The sequence below is a fragment of the Maylandia zebra genome, linkage group LG7 (assembly GCF_041146795.1).
Source record: "Maylandia zebra isolate NMK-2024a linkage group LG7, Mzebra_GT3a, whole genome shotgun sequence".
In the NCBI taxonomy this organism is placed as follows: domain Eukaryota; kingdom Metazoa; phylum Chordata; class Actinopteri; order Cichliformes; family Cichlidae; genus Maylandia; species Maylandia zebra.
Genome location: NC_135173.1, coordinates 61556897 through 61577135, shown reverse-complemented (window position 1 = coordinate 61577135; position 20239 = coordinate 61556897). Strand labels below are relative to the sequence as shown.

The 20239-nt window shown below is 39.4% G+C and overlaps 1 protein-coding gene across 2 annotated transcripts in view; it reads left to right on the top strand.

Annotated features, from left to right (window-relative positions):
* slc12a2 (solute carrier family 12 member 2) overlaps positions 1–20239 on the top strand; it is a 60380-nt gene that overhangs the window by 5208 nt on the left and 34933 nt on the right. For both annotated transcript variants that reach the window (XM_004572819.3, XM_004572818.3), the window contains exons 2-3: positions 15964–16083; positions 18888–18963. In XM_004572819.3, coding sequence (XP_004572876.2) covers positions 15964–16083; positions 18888–18963 — 196 coding nt within the window. The remainder of the gene's footprint in view (positions 1–15963; positions 16084–18887; positions 18964–20239) is intronic.

The window sequence follows — 20239 nt, the reverse complement described above, 5'->3', positions numbered from 1 at the left end:
AAAACAGTCCTTGAAAAACAAGCAAGTGCTGCAAAACCATCCTATTATATATACTTCTATACTTCTTATCATGACTCTCAAACTTTTGTCAGTCTCTATACTGCTTATATTGTCCTTATAGGTTGCAAATAATTTATTATGTAACTTCACCCTGTCAGTTGACACTCGTGTTTCAACCAATGTGTTTTACAGTGCTGTCACAGAAACTGTAGTTACTCTGAGACGCGCTAATAAGAGTTTTCTTAGTGTCTGTTTAGACATTATTTCCATGTTTAACTAGCCAATCAGGACATGAATTGTTTTTTGACATTAACAAAAAATGTGGGTTCCAGTTTACTTTCTAAGATACCTCAATCACCCCAGCTCTGTTGGAGTGCAACAAAATTCCACTCTTTTTTTCCCCCCCCTCTTTTCAGAGGAGTGGAATTTTTTCCCTTCAAGGATCAGAACAGAATTGACCTTCATAACCACATTTCCTGTTGTCTGCAGTTTCTGCTCGGCGTATTACAACAGCTTGACTGGCCACTCCCAGCACATAAGTTTAGCACTTCACAAAGCCCATACCCCACCTTGATTTGGGGACTCACTAGCAGCATGAGAGGTGAATTTTAATGTCGGGAAAAGGGGAAATGGTTTGGAAAAATAGCTCCCTGTTAAATCCAGACTCGAATATAAAATTCTCCTCGCATACCAGGGTCTTGTATAATCAGGCCCCATCTAATCTTTGTGACCTTATAGTACTGTATCGCCACAATAGAGGACTTCACTGTCAGACTGATGGCTTTCTTGTGGTTCCTAGGATATTTAAAAGCACTATAGGAGGCAGAAACTTTAGCTTTCAGGCCCCTCTTCTGTGGAACCAGCTCCCAGCTTGGATTCGGGAGACAGACATCCTCTGTACTTTTAATATTAGGCTGATCTGGACTACTCATCGTCTCATTAATTCAATTCATTTCACAACAACAGTCACCTCAGGACACTTAATTATTCATTAGAACGCTCTGTCATTGTCGGGAATGCCATACAAGTGTGTGGGCGCCATAGAAACTATTGAGTACCTTTTTTTTTTTTTTTTTTTTTTTTTTTGAGTTGTTGCAATGAAATTCCAGCAAAAAGGACTAGCCCCCACGTCATTTTTTTTTTCACTTCAATTTTCAGGGTGTCTTTGATGTTCTCTGTTCGTTGATAATTCATACACATTACAAATTTGCACACCCAGATACGTCTGTGTTGCAAGTATCAGTTATATGTGGAGATGTGCCATAGCAAGGCAACTTGAATTTTTTATGAGTCTCTTAATAATTCATTATTAGTCTGATCTATCCATTCGGGAAATGAGATTTTTCAAAAAAAAAAAAATGCCTTGACAAACAAGCTGATGCCGTGTACTTTGACATCATTGTCATCAGAACAACCCTGCTGTTTGGTCTCACATTACATCTCCAGTTAGTCTCGTGTCTGACAGGAAATTAATGCTGCTTCCTGTTTTCTTCAATAATCTGCTCAGAAAACAGCAAGGGTCATAACTTTTCATTCACCTTGAATTGGGGACAGTTGGACAAAAAGAGCTTTGTGAGTTAACGTGTCATATTTCTAGAGAGGGGACATGTGCATGTTGTTCAGAAGGAAACAATTTGATGAAAAGGTCAAAGATGTTTAGAGGTCAACTTCATGTGCTTGCAGCCTCTCCCTTTGCTTACTTAGAGCTTGTTTCACAAGGAGAAAAATCTTATTCCCTTGATCATGGTTAGCATCATGGAAAATTGGCAAACATCCCTTTTATATCAAGTGTTTACAAATTGTCCCTTGTGTGTGCACATGCAAGCCGTATGGCAGGATGTGCCCACAGTTGGACTAATTAGCATTCTATTGCAAGATTCAACTACTCGTGGTAGCCTAGTTCCATGCACAGATGTACACAAAGCCCATGTGGTGCACAGTTAGTCATCAGTAGTGCAAAATTGTTCAGAATGTGAGTGTCTATGAAAGTCTGAATGTTTAAGAAATGTGATGTGAAATGATAATTTTGTTTCAAAAAGAACAGCTTTTTGAAAATGTGGCATATATAAAAAGTGTTTTATGTTAACACTAAGGATCTGGTTACCCAGGACAGCTAGCTGGTTAGCAGTGACAGAACAAGTGTCTATAGCTCAAGCAGTTCTCTACTAATCGGAAGTTTGCAAGAGCAAGAAGGTCCTGAGTTCAACTCCATCATCTGGCTGGGGCTTTTCTGTGTGGAGCTTACATGTTCTCCCTGTGTTTCCATGGGTTCTCTCTGGGTACGCTGGAGATCTTATTTTATAATACATATCTTTATTATTGCTCAACCCTGCACAGACCAAGTGACTTGTCAGTGGCTGCTCACGAGGCCACTGACAAGTGGCCTCGTTGATAGTTAGCTAGTCACTAGTTAGCTAGTGACAAGTCACAAGTCACAGGTCACTAGCTAACTATCAACCAGTGGATAACTCTTCCAGTGGATAACATACCGATACTTACACTCTAAACTGCTAAGCAGCTCTTATCAAAAGCTTCTCTGTTTGTGGGACTCTACCTCTACCTCACTCGTCACCTCTTTTACACTCACACCAGAGTTAAATAGTAATTTGACACAATTGGGAAAACAAAAGTCTCTGCACTGTGAGGACAGGCCATTTTGATTCCGTCAGCGGCCCTCAGCAGACAGCGGAAAATCCAACACTGGGAGCGTTTCAGGACCGTAAAAGAATAATGAACTGAGTTGTGGGAGGTTTCTCCAAACAATGGTGAGATGTCTGAGGGAGTGGACATATGATCGGCCCTCTCGGCCAATGATCATTGTGCAAGGAGGACTGTCAGCCTGAGCATTCATCAGCATCAATCAGACTCAGAAGATGCTTACCACTGTATAATATGTATAGTATGTGGAACAGAGCGTACCTGTGAACAGAGCTATGGAGATATCCTTAAGTCTTAAATGACTAACAAGCAATGCGGTCTTTCGGTTAGTATTTAGGTATGAACACAAAGCCACCAGTACAAATCAAAGATGAAAACCAGCACAATGAAACTTTAAACGGCAATTGCAACCTGACATCAGTTTGTTACCTGTTGAAGTTCAGCAGCAGCTGGCTTCACCGCAAATGACGACTTTCTTTATCACAGTGTTTGGCTGGGGTCAGCATTCATTCATCTTTAACATCACTCAGAGTTCTTTGCTAGCTTAGTGTCAGTATACTGTACATGCAGGTGCTTGCAAACACCGGAAGTTGTGTTAACAGTGTAATCTTTTTTTTTTTCTTTTTTTTCTTCTTCCTGGAGCAGTCTCCACTTTTTATTGCAGGATGACAGCGCAATGGCAAACATTGCGCTGTCATCCTGCAATAAAGCTAAAAATAATGTCCATATCCAAACTGTAGATTGCGTCGATCTTTTCTTCCTGCAGCACACAGTTTGTACAGATATCGATGTTTTTAAAAAATTGCATCAAGTTTTGGGGTGATGAATTACAAACTGTGGTCGGAATAGAAACGGATGCATAATACTGCAACAGAAATGCAGGTCTCTACATGCATCTCTACAGACAGCATGCTAACACATTACCACAATAATTCTAAACTATCACTTTAAAGTCTCTTTAGGTTGGTTTTCGTCTTTGTTTTGTGTTGTTGGTTTTGTATTTATACGTAAAAGCTGAAGGCTCATATGTCTGTCCTCATTAGAATAGGGATTTGTGTTGGGTTGTTGAACTGTAGCCTCAGTTCTCTTTCAAACCTCACTTTGTATCTCATTATGACTAATCATGGAAGCTCCACCACCACCATGTCTATCCAACACAGACAAACGCGCCAAGGACACAGGGATCCAGTGACCCCTTTATAATAGCTCCTGGGCCCTTCTTGCTTATTTTTCCTTGCAAAGATCATAAGAGCTCTTCAGTGGTTCTAGACCAGGATATTTTACTTAACTATTTACTGACACAGCTATCAAGGTAGTCCACAAATGTGGGTTTTTCTGATTTCAGGAATATCTATTATGCTGTAATGATACATTTTTGTTGAGGAAATATATTCTTCTTGGAGAAGTTGATGCATTGCTGCATACCCACATGTTATAAAACTAGCTAGTCCCACGATTTGGGAGGAGATGTGTATTGCTGCTGATCTCATTTTCTGGGTCTCTAGGGGTGCAATACAGTGGCCACGTTATGGGCATGGCCATTGCAGGGGAGCGATCTCTGTGACTCAGTCTCTCCAGCCTGCCTTGCCAGGATAAGCAGGTTATTATTGATTCTCTGTACCAGCCATAATGGCCTAGGGGATCGTTTGAGAAGGTAAAAACTTCTATGCAGTGCGAAAACAACCGGAGGAAGATGCAGGTTAAGACTTTTGACCTCTGTCTTCCCCATAAACCCATGCCACACTATCCATTGCCTACCCGGGCTTTGTGGATATGCCAGTAAGGGAGTGTAATATAGGCTTCAGCGGTCCTACTTCCCAGCTGCCTGAGTAGCAGGGTCTGTAGATTGCCTACCAATGGGGAAAAAGTCTTCTGTTGCTGCCACACCTGCTGCTGCTTGAAGCCGTCAATCCAACCATCCACAAGGAAAATGTTCAACTTAGGAATTGTAGTGGCTGCCAGGGTCTTAGTGGGCAGCACTCACAGAGATCACTCCTCTAACCTCTCCAAGTACTTATTAACTGTTCCCTTCTTCTCTCAATAAATCGAGAGAGTCAGACACTTTCTCAGGTTCTAATCTAAGCTGTGTAATGGCCATCTTTGTTCTACCCATATACACAGTCAAGGAGGAGCACGGGTTCCTTCAGTGCCCCCCACTTCAATTTATTCACCTCTCCTCAATGCTTTGTGGGGGCAATTCAAGGAGAGAAAGACGTGTACACGTGTTTGGGTTTTTTGGGTCGCCCAAGGAGAGTGCAGCTGTCCCGGCTTTGAACTTCCATCCTCCTGGGCCCCTTGGCCGGATGGAGGATTGGTGGGCATGTGCAGTCCATTCATGGTTCTTGACCATTGTTGGCAGGGGTTACAGACTAGTTTGCAATGAAACCACCCACTTTCAGTGGTGTGGTGTTTTCAGTGTCTGCTCTCCAAAGCCATTGAGCTGGGAGCGGGACTTGGACTCTTCATCATATTTAGAATATTTTATGTATGCACTTACAGTAAAGAGGAAGCAGAGGAAAAACACACAGGTACTGTTACGCAGCCTATCTGGCCTAGGTTTCGGCACCAGTGACATCTCCCATTCGGAGTATAGAATATCTAGGCCTCAAACTTTCTTTTCAGGCCTTTCTGTAGTGAGGTGCTCAGGGACTGTTGAGGATGTGGGATTTTCAGGGTTGGGTGTCCTCCCTGAGACGTGAACCATATAGTGGGAATTTCCCTGAATGTTTACTGGCTCTAAGTCACTGGAGAGACTCTACAGTGTTCATTATTGGTGTTCCCTTTGGTACAGTTATTACGAGGCAAAACTCTGACAACAGATGGTTTGTTGACGGGGTGGGGGCTGTTTTCACGGGGGAGGCTCCAGGCCCCTTAGGGTCCGTTGTGCGTAAATATAAATTACCTGGAGCTGACTGCAGTTTTTCTGGCTTTGAGGTTTTGTTTTTTTTTTTGGGTTTTTTTTCTGCTGCTTTTGAAAATTTGTCCTGTCTTGGTCTGGACAGACAATACAATGGCAACACATATAAATGGTCATGGAGCCACTCGCTCTGTGACTTTGCAAAGTCACAACCTGATAGCACATATCATGTCATTAAGTGGGACACACATTCCCGGTGTTTTGAACATCAATTTGGCTCTGCTCTCCTGAGGGGAAACTACAGGGTGTTGACACTCCATCCAGAAATAGTCCACCACCTGTGGGAGAGGTTTGGCCAGGCGTCCGCAGATCTGTTCACATCATGCAAAAAAATCACAATGACCTCTGTTCTTTTCAGTAGTGACGGAGCAGTGACGGTCTATGATTTTAATAGCTCCTTCCTTACTGGCATAGCCATGGATGGCGGGGCTAGCCTATCTGCTCAGTTGCGAGCCCTTGCACAGGGACCTGGTATTTCAGTAGCATGGATAGATTTTTCATCCACATTCATATTGCGTTATTTTTGTGCTGCTATTCTGAGCGCACGAAAAAAAAATTGCAGGTGCAAGTGTTGCATTTTGAGAAGAAATTTATTTTGAGCGAAAAAAAGCTAAATTTGAGTGAACAAAATTCATTGCTGCGTGCAAAAAATGTATTTCAGTGTTTGCTATTATCCACACACACGCACAATAGCAGCTCTTCTCGCTCAGTTTTTGCATTTGCGCTTGCTCGTAATGTGTTGCTTGCACTCTCAACATTTCTGCCTGTGCGCGCTGAACTCTTTCTGTACACAGTTATATTTGTGCCACAAAACCAGCCAATCACAGACTTGGATGAAAAAAATCTGATTAGCTGTTTTGGTCTCCAATCAGCTTGAAATGACGAAATGTAATATCCCAGAATCCATTTGGTCCAAAACTCAAACAAAGCAGTGGCGGAGGAACACAGAGTGGCGGAGTTTGAAATATTACTCTTTCTGGGTCACAAAATAAACTTTTAAAAATGTTTTCATGCGAGAAAGTCACAGCTTCATGCGAGAATTCATGCAGCAATGAATTTTGATCACTCAAATTTAGCTTTTATTCACTCAAAATAAATTTCTTCTCAAAATGCAACACTTGCACCTGCAAAATTATTATTATTTTTTTTTTACGTGCGCTCAGAATAGTGGCACAAAAATAACGCCATACATTCAGAGCAGGCTGAATTTAAAAGTATCTGGGCTCCCTCTGATCGTGATTGAGAGCATTTGGAGTGCAAGAACTCTTTTGCCACATGCTCACTTTATGATGGCAAATGTTGTGTATTTGAAAAAGAGTGCACAGCTAGCAATATGATTCCTTATCAGTTCTCTTTTCTAGATAAGGAGGGAACATTTTCCACTATTGAAGTGTATTTAGCTGCAGTTTCAGCAAGTCATGTTGGCTTTGGTAATGCACCAGTTGGCCAGCATTCTCTGATAAGGAGATTTGTGAATGATGTCCACAGACTGAGGCCTACTATTAAGCAACTCACTCAAGCCTTGGAGTGAATTGTCTTAAAGGCTCTTTCACTCAAAACTGTCGTATTCCTCGGTTTGTCATCATTGAAAAGGATGTGTGAGTTGCATGCTTTATCGTTATACATTATCTGTCTGCAATTTTTCCCCAACTATAGTAAGAAGACCCTGCCCCCTAATGTTGCCTTTATGCCTAACGTTAGGGAATTTGCATTACGCATTTATCTAGGCGGTACTAAGGGGTTTATGAGAAGCAACTAGCTCTTTGTGGGCTTCCTCTAATACTGGCAAGCTGTGTCGCACCAGCCAGGTAATAAAGGCTATTGTGATGGCAATATCACAGCACAATCCCCTACTTTCATGGACATGTGGAAGAAATACCCCGTAGCCCCACAACAAGGAAGTATTCTAAAAGGGTTGGGGGACACTGTGTCCTTGAAGTGATTGGTCTGTCTTGGACATAGGTGGTGGTGGTGGACCTTCCATCATTGGTCATGACAAGAGGTGCGAGATTCCTCACATTGTTTTCAGAGAACTTGGGTTATGCTAGTAACCACAAGTTCTACATTGTTAACTGGAAATTATGTGACATGTCAATTTACAAATGTAACATGCATTATTTTAAAGGAAAGTAATGAGTAATGTATAATAATAACTTTTTTTTTTTTTTAGTAACAACCCCAACCGCAGTTCCCTATTCTATGATGTGCTCCTTAATTCAGCACTGCTACATGATTTGGTAAAATCCTCTCCGTGGGAGAGAGTAGCCTCCCCCCCCCCCCCCCCCCCCCCTTAAGATACAGATTGTCAATCAAAGGTCTACTTAAGGATCTTTCCTGTGTGCTTCAAGATTCACAAGAGGGTTTTTTTGTTTGTTTGTTTTTTAACTTTACTGTGCACAAGGTTAGGTTTTGTAAAACCTAAACTGCAAAATTAATTAATTTTATTTTGTGTAACTACCATTTGTGGCACATCATGGTACAGTTTTCAAAAACATCCAAAGCTCTTGATGCTTTGTCATTGTTGTGCAGAGACGGCCTTTGTGTTGTTTCAGTCATGTAGAAACTGTTCACTAACCCATTCTGTGTTGTTTTGTGCAAGTAGAATGGGGAGCTGAATTTAAAAGGCAGTGACTTAAACTTATTAAATTTGTTCCTAACACAGAGCCAGCAAGTAAATTCAACAACATACTATCCTAATACGTAGCATGTGATGGATGATCTGATATCCTCGTGTTGGTGTTGTTCCCAGACCATCATGAAAATGTTTGTCTCTCTTCACAACGACAGTCTGGCACAATACCTACATGACCCATGACGCCATACCAATCCACCTGTCCAAGTAAACCTTCCCATCACTTGTGAATAAGATATCAAATTATATTAACTCCCTTAACTCTGAATGGGCCCTTGTCACCTTTTTAGGCTTTGCCTGACTGAGCCGCACAGTTTATAGTCCGGCTCTGCCTTAAGCTTCCTCCCTAGGCCTGCCTATAGGGCAGGGCTCTGGTAAACATGTTCTGGCCAGAATAAATTGGTGCCCATGTCACATTTTAACGTAGACTAAGCCTACTTTTGAATTCTGATATATATTTAATCTTACATCTTAGGACTTACGTCATAAGTCTTAAGAGTGGTGATTTGATGAAGGCTGTTAACTTATACAGTTCGCTTTTTTCCTAGCATGGGCGATCGATCGTGGCTCAAGAGTTGGCAGTTCGTCTTGTAATCGGAAGGTTGCCGGTTGGAGCCCCGACTCCGACAATCTTGGTCGTTGTGTCCTTGGGCAAGACACTTCACCCGTTGCCTACTGGTGGTGATCAGAGGGCCCAGTGGCGCCAGTGTCCAGCAGCCTCACCTCTGTCAGTGCCCCCAAGGGCAGTTGTGGCTACAATGTAGCTTGCAATCACCAGTGTGTGAATGGGTGGATGACTAATGTAGTGTTCAGCGCTTTGGGGTCCACAGGGACTAAGTAAAGCACTACACAAATACAGGCCATTTACCATTTAGCATCCTTTCTGGCTTCAAATAGGCTGGACATTATAGCACATAAGTTGATTTAAGTCTATATTCTGTCTTTTTATGTGGATAGAATAACTGAGAAAGAGTATGTCCAGATTCTTTAACTTCACCTCAAAACAACAAGGGGGTTGAAAATTGCACAACTTGGTGTTCCAGCAGGACAACAATCCCAAACGCACGTCAAATGTGGTTTTGGAATCGCTAAAGTAGGCTGAGTTTTAGAGCTTCCCAAAGCTCTGACTTCAACTCTGTTGGAAATTTGTGGTCTTTGTTTACAGGCTGGTTCTCTGCCATGAAAAAAAGTCAATTAAATAAAACTCTACCAATTCTTCCAAGAGGAGTGGTCCAGCCACAATTATGTCAGAAGCTTGTTCGTGGCTGCTGAAAGTGTCTGGTTGAAGTGGAGCTTGTTAAGAGACATTTAACACCAGATTTGTGTTTTTAAGTAATCTCTAAGATGGTGAACATCTTTACTGAAATATAGTCTGACCAATGCTAGGTTTCCACAAATTAGTTTTAACTGTAAGTGTACTTGGAATAATTTTTTACCAGTTGAACAATGCAGTATTGTCTTTGCTTAAGTTTGATTGGAACTCTGAGAATGAGTTTGAGATAAACAAACGCTAAACTCTCATTTGTACAAAGAAGTAACAGAAGAAAATGTCTGCAGGGAACATAAGTGAAACCAGCTGGAACTTGTCATTGCAGTACGATCTGGAAATAGTTTTTCCACCTTTGTTTTTTTTACTCAGTATAGTAAGAATCATTCAGTTTTTCCAGTACAAACACAGAAAATGAGTCAAAATGAGGGGGATGGGGCTGCATGTGTGAACAGTTATCAAATGTCTACCATTCATGAATATGATGCTGAATAACTAGTTATGCATTCTTGAACTTTGACAAGTGTAAATGTATAAATGAATTTCTTCAATCTGTAGTAGAACAGTAAAGGGCGTTGTTTGTTTCCATTCGTCATGAAGAGTGTCCAGGAAAGAGTCTGACCTCTTTCTACAAACGAGATGCTCTCCTGATTTATGGTGTCCGTAATAGCGCAATGACATAAGCAACATGACCTGATATCACCCATAGTTAGGAATTCAATTTCATATTGCCCAGCTGTTTAAAAATGTGCCCGAAGCAGATTTATTTTACCTTTGGATCTGTTAAGCTGTCCTAATGCCACATAAAGGTATCCTCAACCACTTGTCCAAAAGCCGCGGGTGCATTACTAAATTGCAAATGTGTTGGGGCACATAATGCAGACTTGCGTCAGTAGCTAATGCTGCGTATTGTCACTGCAGTTTGAAAAGGTTACTGTATTCCTGTGGGATTTGTTATAAAGAACAATAGGTAAGAAAAGAAATGCTTCAAATGAAAGGATCATGTAGAGCTGGTGCTTTGTCATGGCCTGTTTTGTCTTTTTCCCCCCTGGATATGGTGATAATTGTTTGGACTGATTTCAAGGTAGATACTTGGAAATACTAGAGCTGGGCGATATGAGATTTTTTCATATCACGATATGTTTTTTTCATTTCAGGCAATAACGATATCTATCACGATATAAGCCAAATAACTATATTTGTAAGATTTAAATGTGCCGTTGCTCACAAGTAAAATGTGAAATAATCAGCAGCTTGTTTTGATTTAAATATTTATTTCCCATAATAAGTTCAACAGGGTAGATGTACTAAAGAAACATGAGACTTTTTCAGATAAATAAAGGCAAATATTGCAAACTACACAAAAGGCAGCCGCTAAAGCGTTTAAGTTTCAAAATAGAACAAACGAAACAGACTAAACTGTCAATTCCACTTAGAAACAAAATATTAATTCTAAAAATAAATCTTAGTTTGTTTTACAGAAGAACAGACAAAATTGATTAACTTTTGTCAATATCAAATAAACTGAGAACTAAAAGGAAATTCTCAATCTCTCCTTGTTGTATAGCTGAGCTTTTCAAACAGTTTTAACAGTTACTTTAGTCTGACAAAAGCCGAATGACGAATTAGCGCTTCCAGTCAGAGATTGAGCATGCACCGGTTTATTGCATTTCCAGACTTGCTTTCGGCACAATTTATAGTGCGCGCTACTCTTTTTGTCAGACTTGAAATAGCCGAAATACCTTCACACTACGGAACTTCTATGGCTCTTCCGTTCGACAATCTCTCCGGCATTGGAACCATCATCTATTTTCTCTTCGGTAATCTTCGGTCACGCTCGGTTGATTTTTCTCTAATCGGCACACTCATTTCCTCCGTTACCCGGGCGGCACGGCGGCTGCCTGCTTCCCAAAACAAATACACATGTGCGGCTTGGCACTTGTGCTGTACATAACAAGTCACGTGACGCTGCGGCTGTGATTGGTTCGGCTCTGCACTATTTAATTTGGATTTCTTCTTCTTCTTCGTCTTCGTCTTCTTCGAGCGGTGAGGCCTATCGCAATACATATCGTTATCGTTCTATCGCCCAGCTCTAGGAAATACTATGAAGTGTCATTTCATAATGGACATCCTTCACCATTAACAGATGCTGGCTTTTAAACTGTGTGCTGATAACAAACCTGATGCTCGCTCTTCTCTTTAGCCTGGAGACAGAGCATCCATGATTCCCATAATGCATCTCAAAGTTCTGATAGGTCTCTCCACAGCACAGTTCCATTTTGCCTGGGTCCCTTTTCAACTTTGTTGTACAAGAAATTGTGTCTATAGAGCAATTTCTGTCTACGTTTCACAGATTTTAAAATGGATTGATCCATCATCTTAATACTTTTATAATTCTGGTAAAATAATACAATTATGATAATTCAGATCAGAAGCCTTTAGCCCATCCAGCTGCCATGGCTTGATTGTAGCAGTTTTGCTGAGTCATTGAGGGGATGTTGACAGATGGTCCAAGTGGAGTGATCTTGAGGCCCTCCCTCCCACAGCTCAGCACTGCACGTGCCAAAGGCCCAGCTCACTTGAATAATTTATAACACCTATTTATACAGCCAGTGTAACAGACCCGGTCCACTGACACGTCTCTCTCTCTGTGCGTTTGTTCATGCGTGTGTTCTCTGCAGTACAGTATCACTTCATATTCCTGTCACAATGCACAGTGGTGTTTTTGTGTAGCCTATTTAATGAAAACGTTTTAGATGACGTCTAGATAACGAAGTGTAATCTTCACGTGCTTTATCCAAGGTGCACCCTCTGTAACTGACACTAAATGTATTTATTCACTTTGACTGTAGGGAGTCTCTCGCTTGGCTTGTAGCCAACTCGCAACCAGCGTGGCTTCTTCACCTGTCCTTCCTGCACCTTTCTGCTCAGTGTATAGCTACTCTTGTAATAATCTAGTCCGTTTACTGCTCTGGCGACCAGGATTACTGAATTGAAGGCCCAGCTCTGCACTATTGCGAAAAACTCATAGCCAGGCTCCTGTATTCAGTGCAACTGTTGTTAGCATAGCCACCATTAGCTCTCACCCCAGCAGATTGTCCCATCAGCCAGGAAAGCATGATAGCTGTGTGACTGTGAAGAGGGAGCATAGCTCTAGACATAAAGATCTGGATGGCCTCTAATTACCTGCTGTTAAATTCAGATAAAACTTAGGGCATTGTATTAAACCCTAAAAATCTTAGAAACGTCTGTGTCTAACCAGATTCTTACTCTGGATGGCATTACCTTGACCTCCAGTAACACTGAGAAATGATGGAGTTATTTTTTTTTTTTTTACCAGAATATGTGTTTCATTGTGCATATTAAGCAAATATGCAGGACTGCTGTCTGTACTTCTTCTTTTTTTTTTTTTTTTTTTTTTTCCTTTTTTTCTTTTTTTGCAATATCTCTAAAAGTGGAACTATCCTGTCTCAGAGTGACACTGAAATACTAGTTCAAGCATTTGTTACTTCTAGCCTGGGCCAATGTAATTCATTATTATCAGAATGTCCTAAAAACTCCATGAAAAGCCTTCCATTGAAATGAAATACTGCAGCGAGAGTGCTAACGGGGACTAGAAAAAGAGCATATTGGCTTCTCCCACTGGCTCCTCCTTACCTAATTTCACAATTTAAGGAGGACAAAGTTAATAGATTTAGTCCCCCAAAAACATATGTACCTGGAACATACACACCATTATTAGACCATTACCTACAGCTACTTTCAGTACCATTGATATTTATTTAGTCTTTTTCTCCAATTGATCTTTCTGAGTTAACTTCAGTTATTACTTCCTCCAAACTATCAACATGTCTTTTAGACCCCATTCCTACAAGACTATTCAAAGAAATGCTACCATTAATTAATGCTTCAGTCTTAAATCAAACCTATCTCTAATAATCAGCTATGCACCACAGACCTTCAAGCTGTCAGTAGTTAAACGGTTTCTTAAAAGGCCATCTCTTGACCCAGCTGTCTTAGCTAATTATAGGCCAGCCTTCATCTCCAACCTTCCTCCATCTCAAGAATTCTTGAAAGAGTAGTCTCCAAACATCTTAAAGATCATCTGCAGAGGAATGGCTTATTTGAAGAGTTTCCGTCAGGTTTCAGAGCTCATCACAGCACAGAAACCCCTTTAGTGACGGTTACACCCAATCTTCTTATGGCCTCTGACAGTGGACTCATCTCTGTGCTTGTCCTGCTAGACCTTAGTGCAGCATTTGATACTGTTGACCATATCCTTTTAGAGTGATTGGAGCATGCTGTAGGTATTACAGGTACTGCACTGCAGTGGTTTGTATCATATCTATCTAATAGACTCCAATTTGTTCATGTAAATGGAGAGTCCTCTTCACACACTAAGGTTGATTATGGAGTTCCACAGGGTTCAGTGCTAGGACCAATTCTGTTTACATTATACATGCTTCCCTTAGGCAGTATCATCAGAAGACATAGCATACATTTTCACTGCTATGCAGATGACACCCAACTTGATCAGATCGTGCCTTTATGGATGATCTGATATCCTCGTGTTGGTGTTGTTCCCACATCATCATAATAAACGTTGTTCCAGGTTCAACAACATTTATTATGATGATATGGGAACAACACTGACACAAGGATATGAGATCGTACCAACTTTATCTACCCATGAAGCCAGATAACACACACCAATTAGTTAAACTGCAGGAATGTCTTAAAGACACAAAGACCTGGATGACCTCTAATTTTCTGCTTCTAAATTGAGATAAAACTGAGGTTATTGTATTTGGCCCTGAAAATCTTAGATATCTGTTAATATTGTAATCAGATTCTTACTCTGGATGGCATAACCTTGGCCTACAGTAACACTGAATGGGGACATGCAGTAAAAGCTTTAGTATAAGTTAGTAATGTGCGTTACCACAGATAACATTTTTGCCCCAATACCAAGTAAAATTCAGGTTGGTATTAGTGATACTGATCAGATCCAGATACTCTGTACAAAAACTTGATGTGTTTGGAAAATCAAAATAAAAAGTTGTGTATGTCAAACTGCACCTTCATAATGAATACAAGACATTAGACTCGTTGTTTTTATTGTTTAATTATAAAGAAATATCCTATAAGAAATCAAAAACCTAAGAAGTCATTACCTACATTTTAAAATATTCAATTAACAATCAAAAACAATAGCTCCTGTTCTGCAGCACCAAAGAACTCCACAAGTGACATCTATCAGTGATGACGGTCATCATCAATATACAGCTGTATTTCACATCTCACTCTGTCAGGCGGAAGAAGTAGTAGTTTCTACCAATAATTTAGACAGTCCCAATAATAGTTACTTTCCACTGTGTTCCTGTTAATCATAAACAAATTTACCCCAAATACTAGTATACGTGCAGAGGGCTGGCTTGCAGATGTCCTTTGTTCTACTTCAGGTTAATAAGAAGGCAATCAATGCAGTTAATATAATACACTGTATACCCAGGGAGGATGCCAGTGGGACACTATTGTGCACAGAAGGGAGCTTCTAGTATTTTTAACGGCTACACAAAGTAAAGAAGGTGACCTGTGTCTGTAAGCCAGTGTTCCTTTTTTTTTAATTGCCTTTGATTTAAGCAGGAAATGAAACTCTTGTTATTTCGGAATGTTTTTGCAAGGGTGACCTGGAGAATGTTTTCGATGGCAGGAGAAACCAGAGTGCTGCAAAGAAGCCTGCAAACTGTCAAAAGAAGGGCCTTGTCTGGGTTGGAATTTCAGATTGTCTTGCTGCGAGGCATTATTATTAGCAAATGAACCACTTTTGATGCTGTATAAAATGTGTGAATGCAGCAGTTTTTAAATCTAAAATCTATTAAGTTTGATTAAGAATAGTACAATTACAACAAATGTTCAAACTGAGAAATATTCATTTTCATGTATTTATTTTCAATTTAGTCCCAACAGTGTGTTTCAACAAATTTTAGACTGGGACACTCAGAATGAACAGAAACGCTCAGAAAGTCCAAACCTTAAAAACAACAAAAACCTTTATTAGAACACATCCCAGAATGACAGAGAAGAAAAATAGTGACCTGCAGTCAGTCTGTTACATATTGAAAACATTTGGCAGATTGTGAAATGTAAAGGAAGCCACAAACTGTTGAGCAGCTAAAATTTTATTTCAAGGATGAACAGGTAAACATTCCTGTCTAAATTATAGCAATTAGTCTATTCTGTTCCTCATTGCATGTAGTATGTTGTTTAATGTCATGCTGTACAGTGGGAAACATACTCTTGCATCAGTTTTATTTATGTGTTCCAAATGTTCCTAACTTTAAACACTTTCTCAGTTTTAACTTTTCATGTGCTTTGTTTGCATTTTGTGCTTAAACATCAGATTTAAATAAGGCACCAGCATTTCGCTTTAGATTACGTTTACTTCTACTTGTTGCTGACTTTGATTCAATTTTTTGTGCTTCTAAGGAACCCTTTGAGGATGGCTTTGCCAACGGTGATGAACTTACACCAGCAGAGGAGGCCGCTGCTAAAGAAGCAGCTGAGTCAAAAGGAGTGGTCAAGTTTGGCTGGATTAAGGGGGTGCTGGTAAGTCAAATTTAATTATTACTTTGCTTTGTTACTTGTGTGCAGAGTGAATATGCTGTCTTGCGATTTAAAAACTAAGTATGTCATTCTGTTAAGCCACTTAACACTGACCTTTAAGTCATTCAAGCACAGAAAAGGCACCTAATCCAGGGGATGAATGAATTTTGTCTACATATAACAGACAACTAAGCAAAGAACCAACTTTAAATTCTAATTTTAGGCCTTCATCAAGGTCAACCCTGACCCTGATGAAGGCCACAAGCCGAAACGCGTTGGTCAATCAATAAAGTTGTTCCTCCTCTTGTTTTTTTTTTTTGTTTTTTTTCCCCCCTCTTCCCATCCTCTCCACGCACCTTGGAAGCAGGTGAAGTTGTGCCAGAATTTTTTTGCCTGCACTTTAATATCCCCAAAACAAATAATAGTTGTATAAAAACAAGGTGATTCCTAAAGAGCCTAGCTGAGAATCTGGAATATCTACTGATGGTGTGCAGTGTGCCCTTAAAAATCTGAGGAAATTGGAAAAGTGCATAACAAAAAAGATGTGCCAGCCCTACAAAACTATCTTCAATAGACGAACAGTAAGTAACTGAAAGTCATATCTTTAAGAAATAGGAAAATAAATCCAGCAAAGTGTTGACACAGGACCCAGCTGGCCCTTCAAAACTGTTCCTGAAGACTAGTTAAATGACGAAGTTCATGCTGTGTGTGGGTGTTTGTTTTTGTTTGTTTGGTTTTTTTTCTCTACCAAATATTGACCTTCAGTCTTGTTAGTTGTAAACAGGCTTAAGTGCTTATGTTTCACTTATTTCCTAGTTTGTTAGTTTTTTAAATCAAAATATAAAGAAGGAAGGATGCATGTGTTTGGACAGGACTTTAGCTGCGGAGAAAGTTGGACCTAGTTTTCTTTACAATATTGCTTTAGTTCGTGCACATTACTTTTAAGGTACTGCCATAGTAATTTAATGAGGTAGTGAGCTGGACTTTTAATGGACCAATTCAACACCTTGACTGGCAGTACAAATGAGAGGTTTATGGTAATATGCCATTTTTATTTTTTACAAAGGTGCAAAGCCCACTTTAGTGACAGTTGTCCAAAGGAGTCTTGTGGTTAGTGCAAATTCAACTTTATAAACCTAAGCTGCCAAGTTGTGTTAGACAGAAGAGGCTTTCTCCAAGGAACTGTTCCAAACAAGCTTGCCTTGTTCAGTCTTTAATTGTGGCTTTAACTGAAGCCTGTAGAGTCTGAGATGTAGCTTTGTGTTTGGAAATGGTCTGCATGTCCTGCAGACAGTGATGAAAAATAACAAATTCCATGTAAAAACCAAAAATATTTCTAAAATAGTTGAAGTTTGCATTGTGTTCTTAAGAAAATGTTTTCTTATGTCAGATAGCACAAATTAATATTGATGTATCTGCTATAGTCCAATATGGGCATCAGTTGGCTGTACTGCGTTTTCCATTCTGTTCTGTACTTTATCTGCAGTCCACTTACTATTATTGTCTTTCACCAGCCCAGCCAATTCATAATTGTCTGGGCATAATTGTGGCATAACCGTGGTTCAGGGGGTTGGGAAGCTCATCTGTAACCGGAAGGTTCGATGCAGCTGTGGCTACAGCTGTGGTTTGCCTGCACTAGTGAGTGAATGTGAAAGTGAATGATTAGTGAAATTGCAAAGCACTTTGGGTGCCTAGAAAAGTGCTATATAAATGCAATTTATTATTATTATTATTATTATTATTATTATTATTATTATTATTATGCTAGTTATTTTAGCCATTGAGGGTAAAAACGGACATGTTTAAATCTAGTAAGCGGTTAAAGGATTATTCATGTTCATGTGTCTGGATATTGTCATCTTACTTCTGTTTTAATATGAGAAAGTGTTACTTCCTCTGTAATATAAACCTTGGCTTCTAATAACTTTTTTTCAAGTATTGTCTTCACGTTTACTTTGTAAAATGAGATCCTCGCTGATCCCTACTGGGGAGGGGTGTTGCTTATGGAGTCTATGTGAGGAATTTTAAGTGTTTTTAAATGACATTCTGCCAGAGGGGTAAAACCTGCTTACAGTGCGAGCTCTGTATACAAAATGTGAAGTTTTTTTGCAGTCACAGGCAACAAGCACTGAAAAGAGATCTGGTGTTTGATAAAATCTTTGGTTTATCACATTGTCAGAATAAGAACTTCCACAGACTTGGTTAACAGAAATCTGTTTTCACTTCAACGTTTAATGTTATCTGCTCAGTTTTTGAACTCAGAGAATATTTTTTTTGTAGCTTAGTTTATTTATATTTAATGAAAATAAAAGGGCTCTTATTCATTGCTGTGTGAAAATAAGAACAAGCTTGTTGAACTTTGCAGTACAAATTTCAACAAGCATACAAACAAGCAAATTTTTAAAAATCTTTTTCTTTGACATTATATGTTACTGTAATAACTAATGGTGAACAAGTGCTTATGTAATGGCATTAGTAATGAATTAGTACCAGCTTGAACATGATATGATCAGTTTTAGATCCAGTTGTTTGTAGTCGACCCCCCTCCCCCGAGTGAGAGAGACTGTTTTTTACTTGGTTTTATTTGTATAAAAGGAAAAAACAAAAAAAACATTGAAAACTAGATTTGTTTTATTGACAGCGATTGACTGTCTGTGACGTAGTGCAGGTTTGGAGATTTATTATTTTAAGTTAAAAAAAAAAAAAGTTTAGTATTTAACTTTCTGTACTTTAATATAGACTGACAAATGTGTTTTGTTTTTGTTTTTTTAAATGGCGTCAACAGTAACACTTCTTCATCTCTGTAGGTACGCTGCATGTTGAACATTTGGGGTGTAATGCTCTTCATTCGCATGTCCTGGATTGTGGGCCAGTCTGGAATTGGTAAGTAGAAAGCTGTCCAACTTAAAGGGGGTCACCTGTAAAAAGGGGTTTGAGCTCAGTTTTCCCCAGCTGTCAAAAGTAAATGTTGGATGGTAGAAGAGTCCTTATTCTATTTTTATTTAATCTTTCTAATCTAATCTTTCATAATTTTTATTCTAGATTAGTCAGAGGTGCAAGTGTTTCACTACATCTTTTTCAGTTATAATAAGGCTACGTTCACAACACTGCAGGCGAAAGCGCATCAAATCGTTTGTTTTTTTTTGTTTGTTTTTTTGTTGTTTTTTTTTTTTTACACCCTATGCGACCCATATCCGATCATGGTGTGACAGTGTGAACGTCACAAATCCAATATTTTCAAATCCGATCTGGGTCACTTTCGTTTGTGGTACTGAATCCGATACATATCCGATGTTTTAGAAAGCGACTGCTGTCTGAACGGTCAAGTCGCATTAAATCCGTCTTTTACATCACTGACACAAGACAGACGCCAATTATCAGCGCCCGATAAGACATCGCGAACGCTTCCTGGCCATCCAGTGAAACTGTTTGGAAGACAGCGTTGGAGAAACATGAACATTTTATTTATACTGTATAATCTGCAGATTCTGACAGAAATCTGCAACTGTCCTTTGAAGCACCGCTCCTCTCTAAAACAGCAATAAGGATCATTATTAGGTTATTTACATTATTATGTAAATGTTGGTATTGTGGAATGTGGAATCTGTTTGCATCCACATTAGCATTAAAATGAGAGCCAGGGTTGGCATGATACTAGAATTTCAAGCCAGATCCTGATAGCCAAGGAAATACTCGGTACCTGTTTTCATTTCTTGAATATGTTAACTTTAATTATAACTTTGGTTTAACAAAATAAGTATTTACAATTACGTTAAGTGATTTCATTTGTACAGATGGTTTACAGAAGGTAAAATGTATTTTAAAACATACTAATGAACAAAGATTAAATAATACATAATGATTGTAGAGTATTATGGAAAAGCTAAAAATGAATTTGGAGAAATGAATAGTAGTGTAGTATTAGTCACACACAAATAAAGAATGTATAAAAACACAGAGTACTTACTGCAAAAGATTGAACCAGTCCCTGCATTTTCAAACTGACCACACAGTAATTAAAGGAATACAAATGAATAAATTATTGTAAGAGTAGAAAGTTTTAAGCTCGTCTTCTTCTCCACATCCGTGACATCTCCCTCTCTCTTTCTCGCTTTTTCAGCATTCACACTGCTGCACGTTTACAGTCTGCAACTCCTTA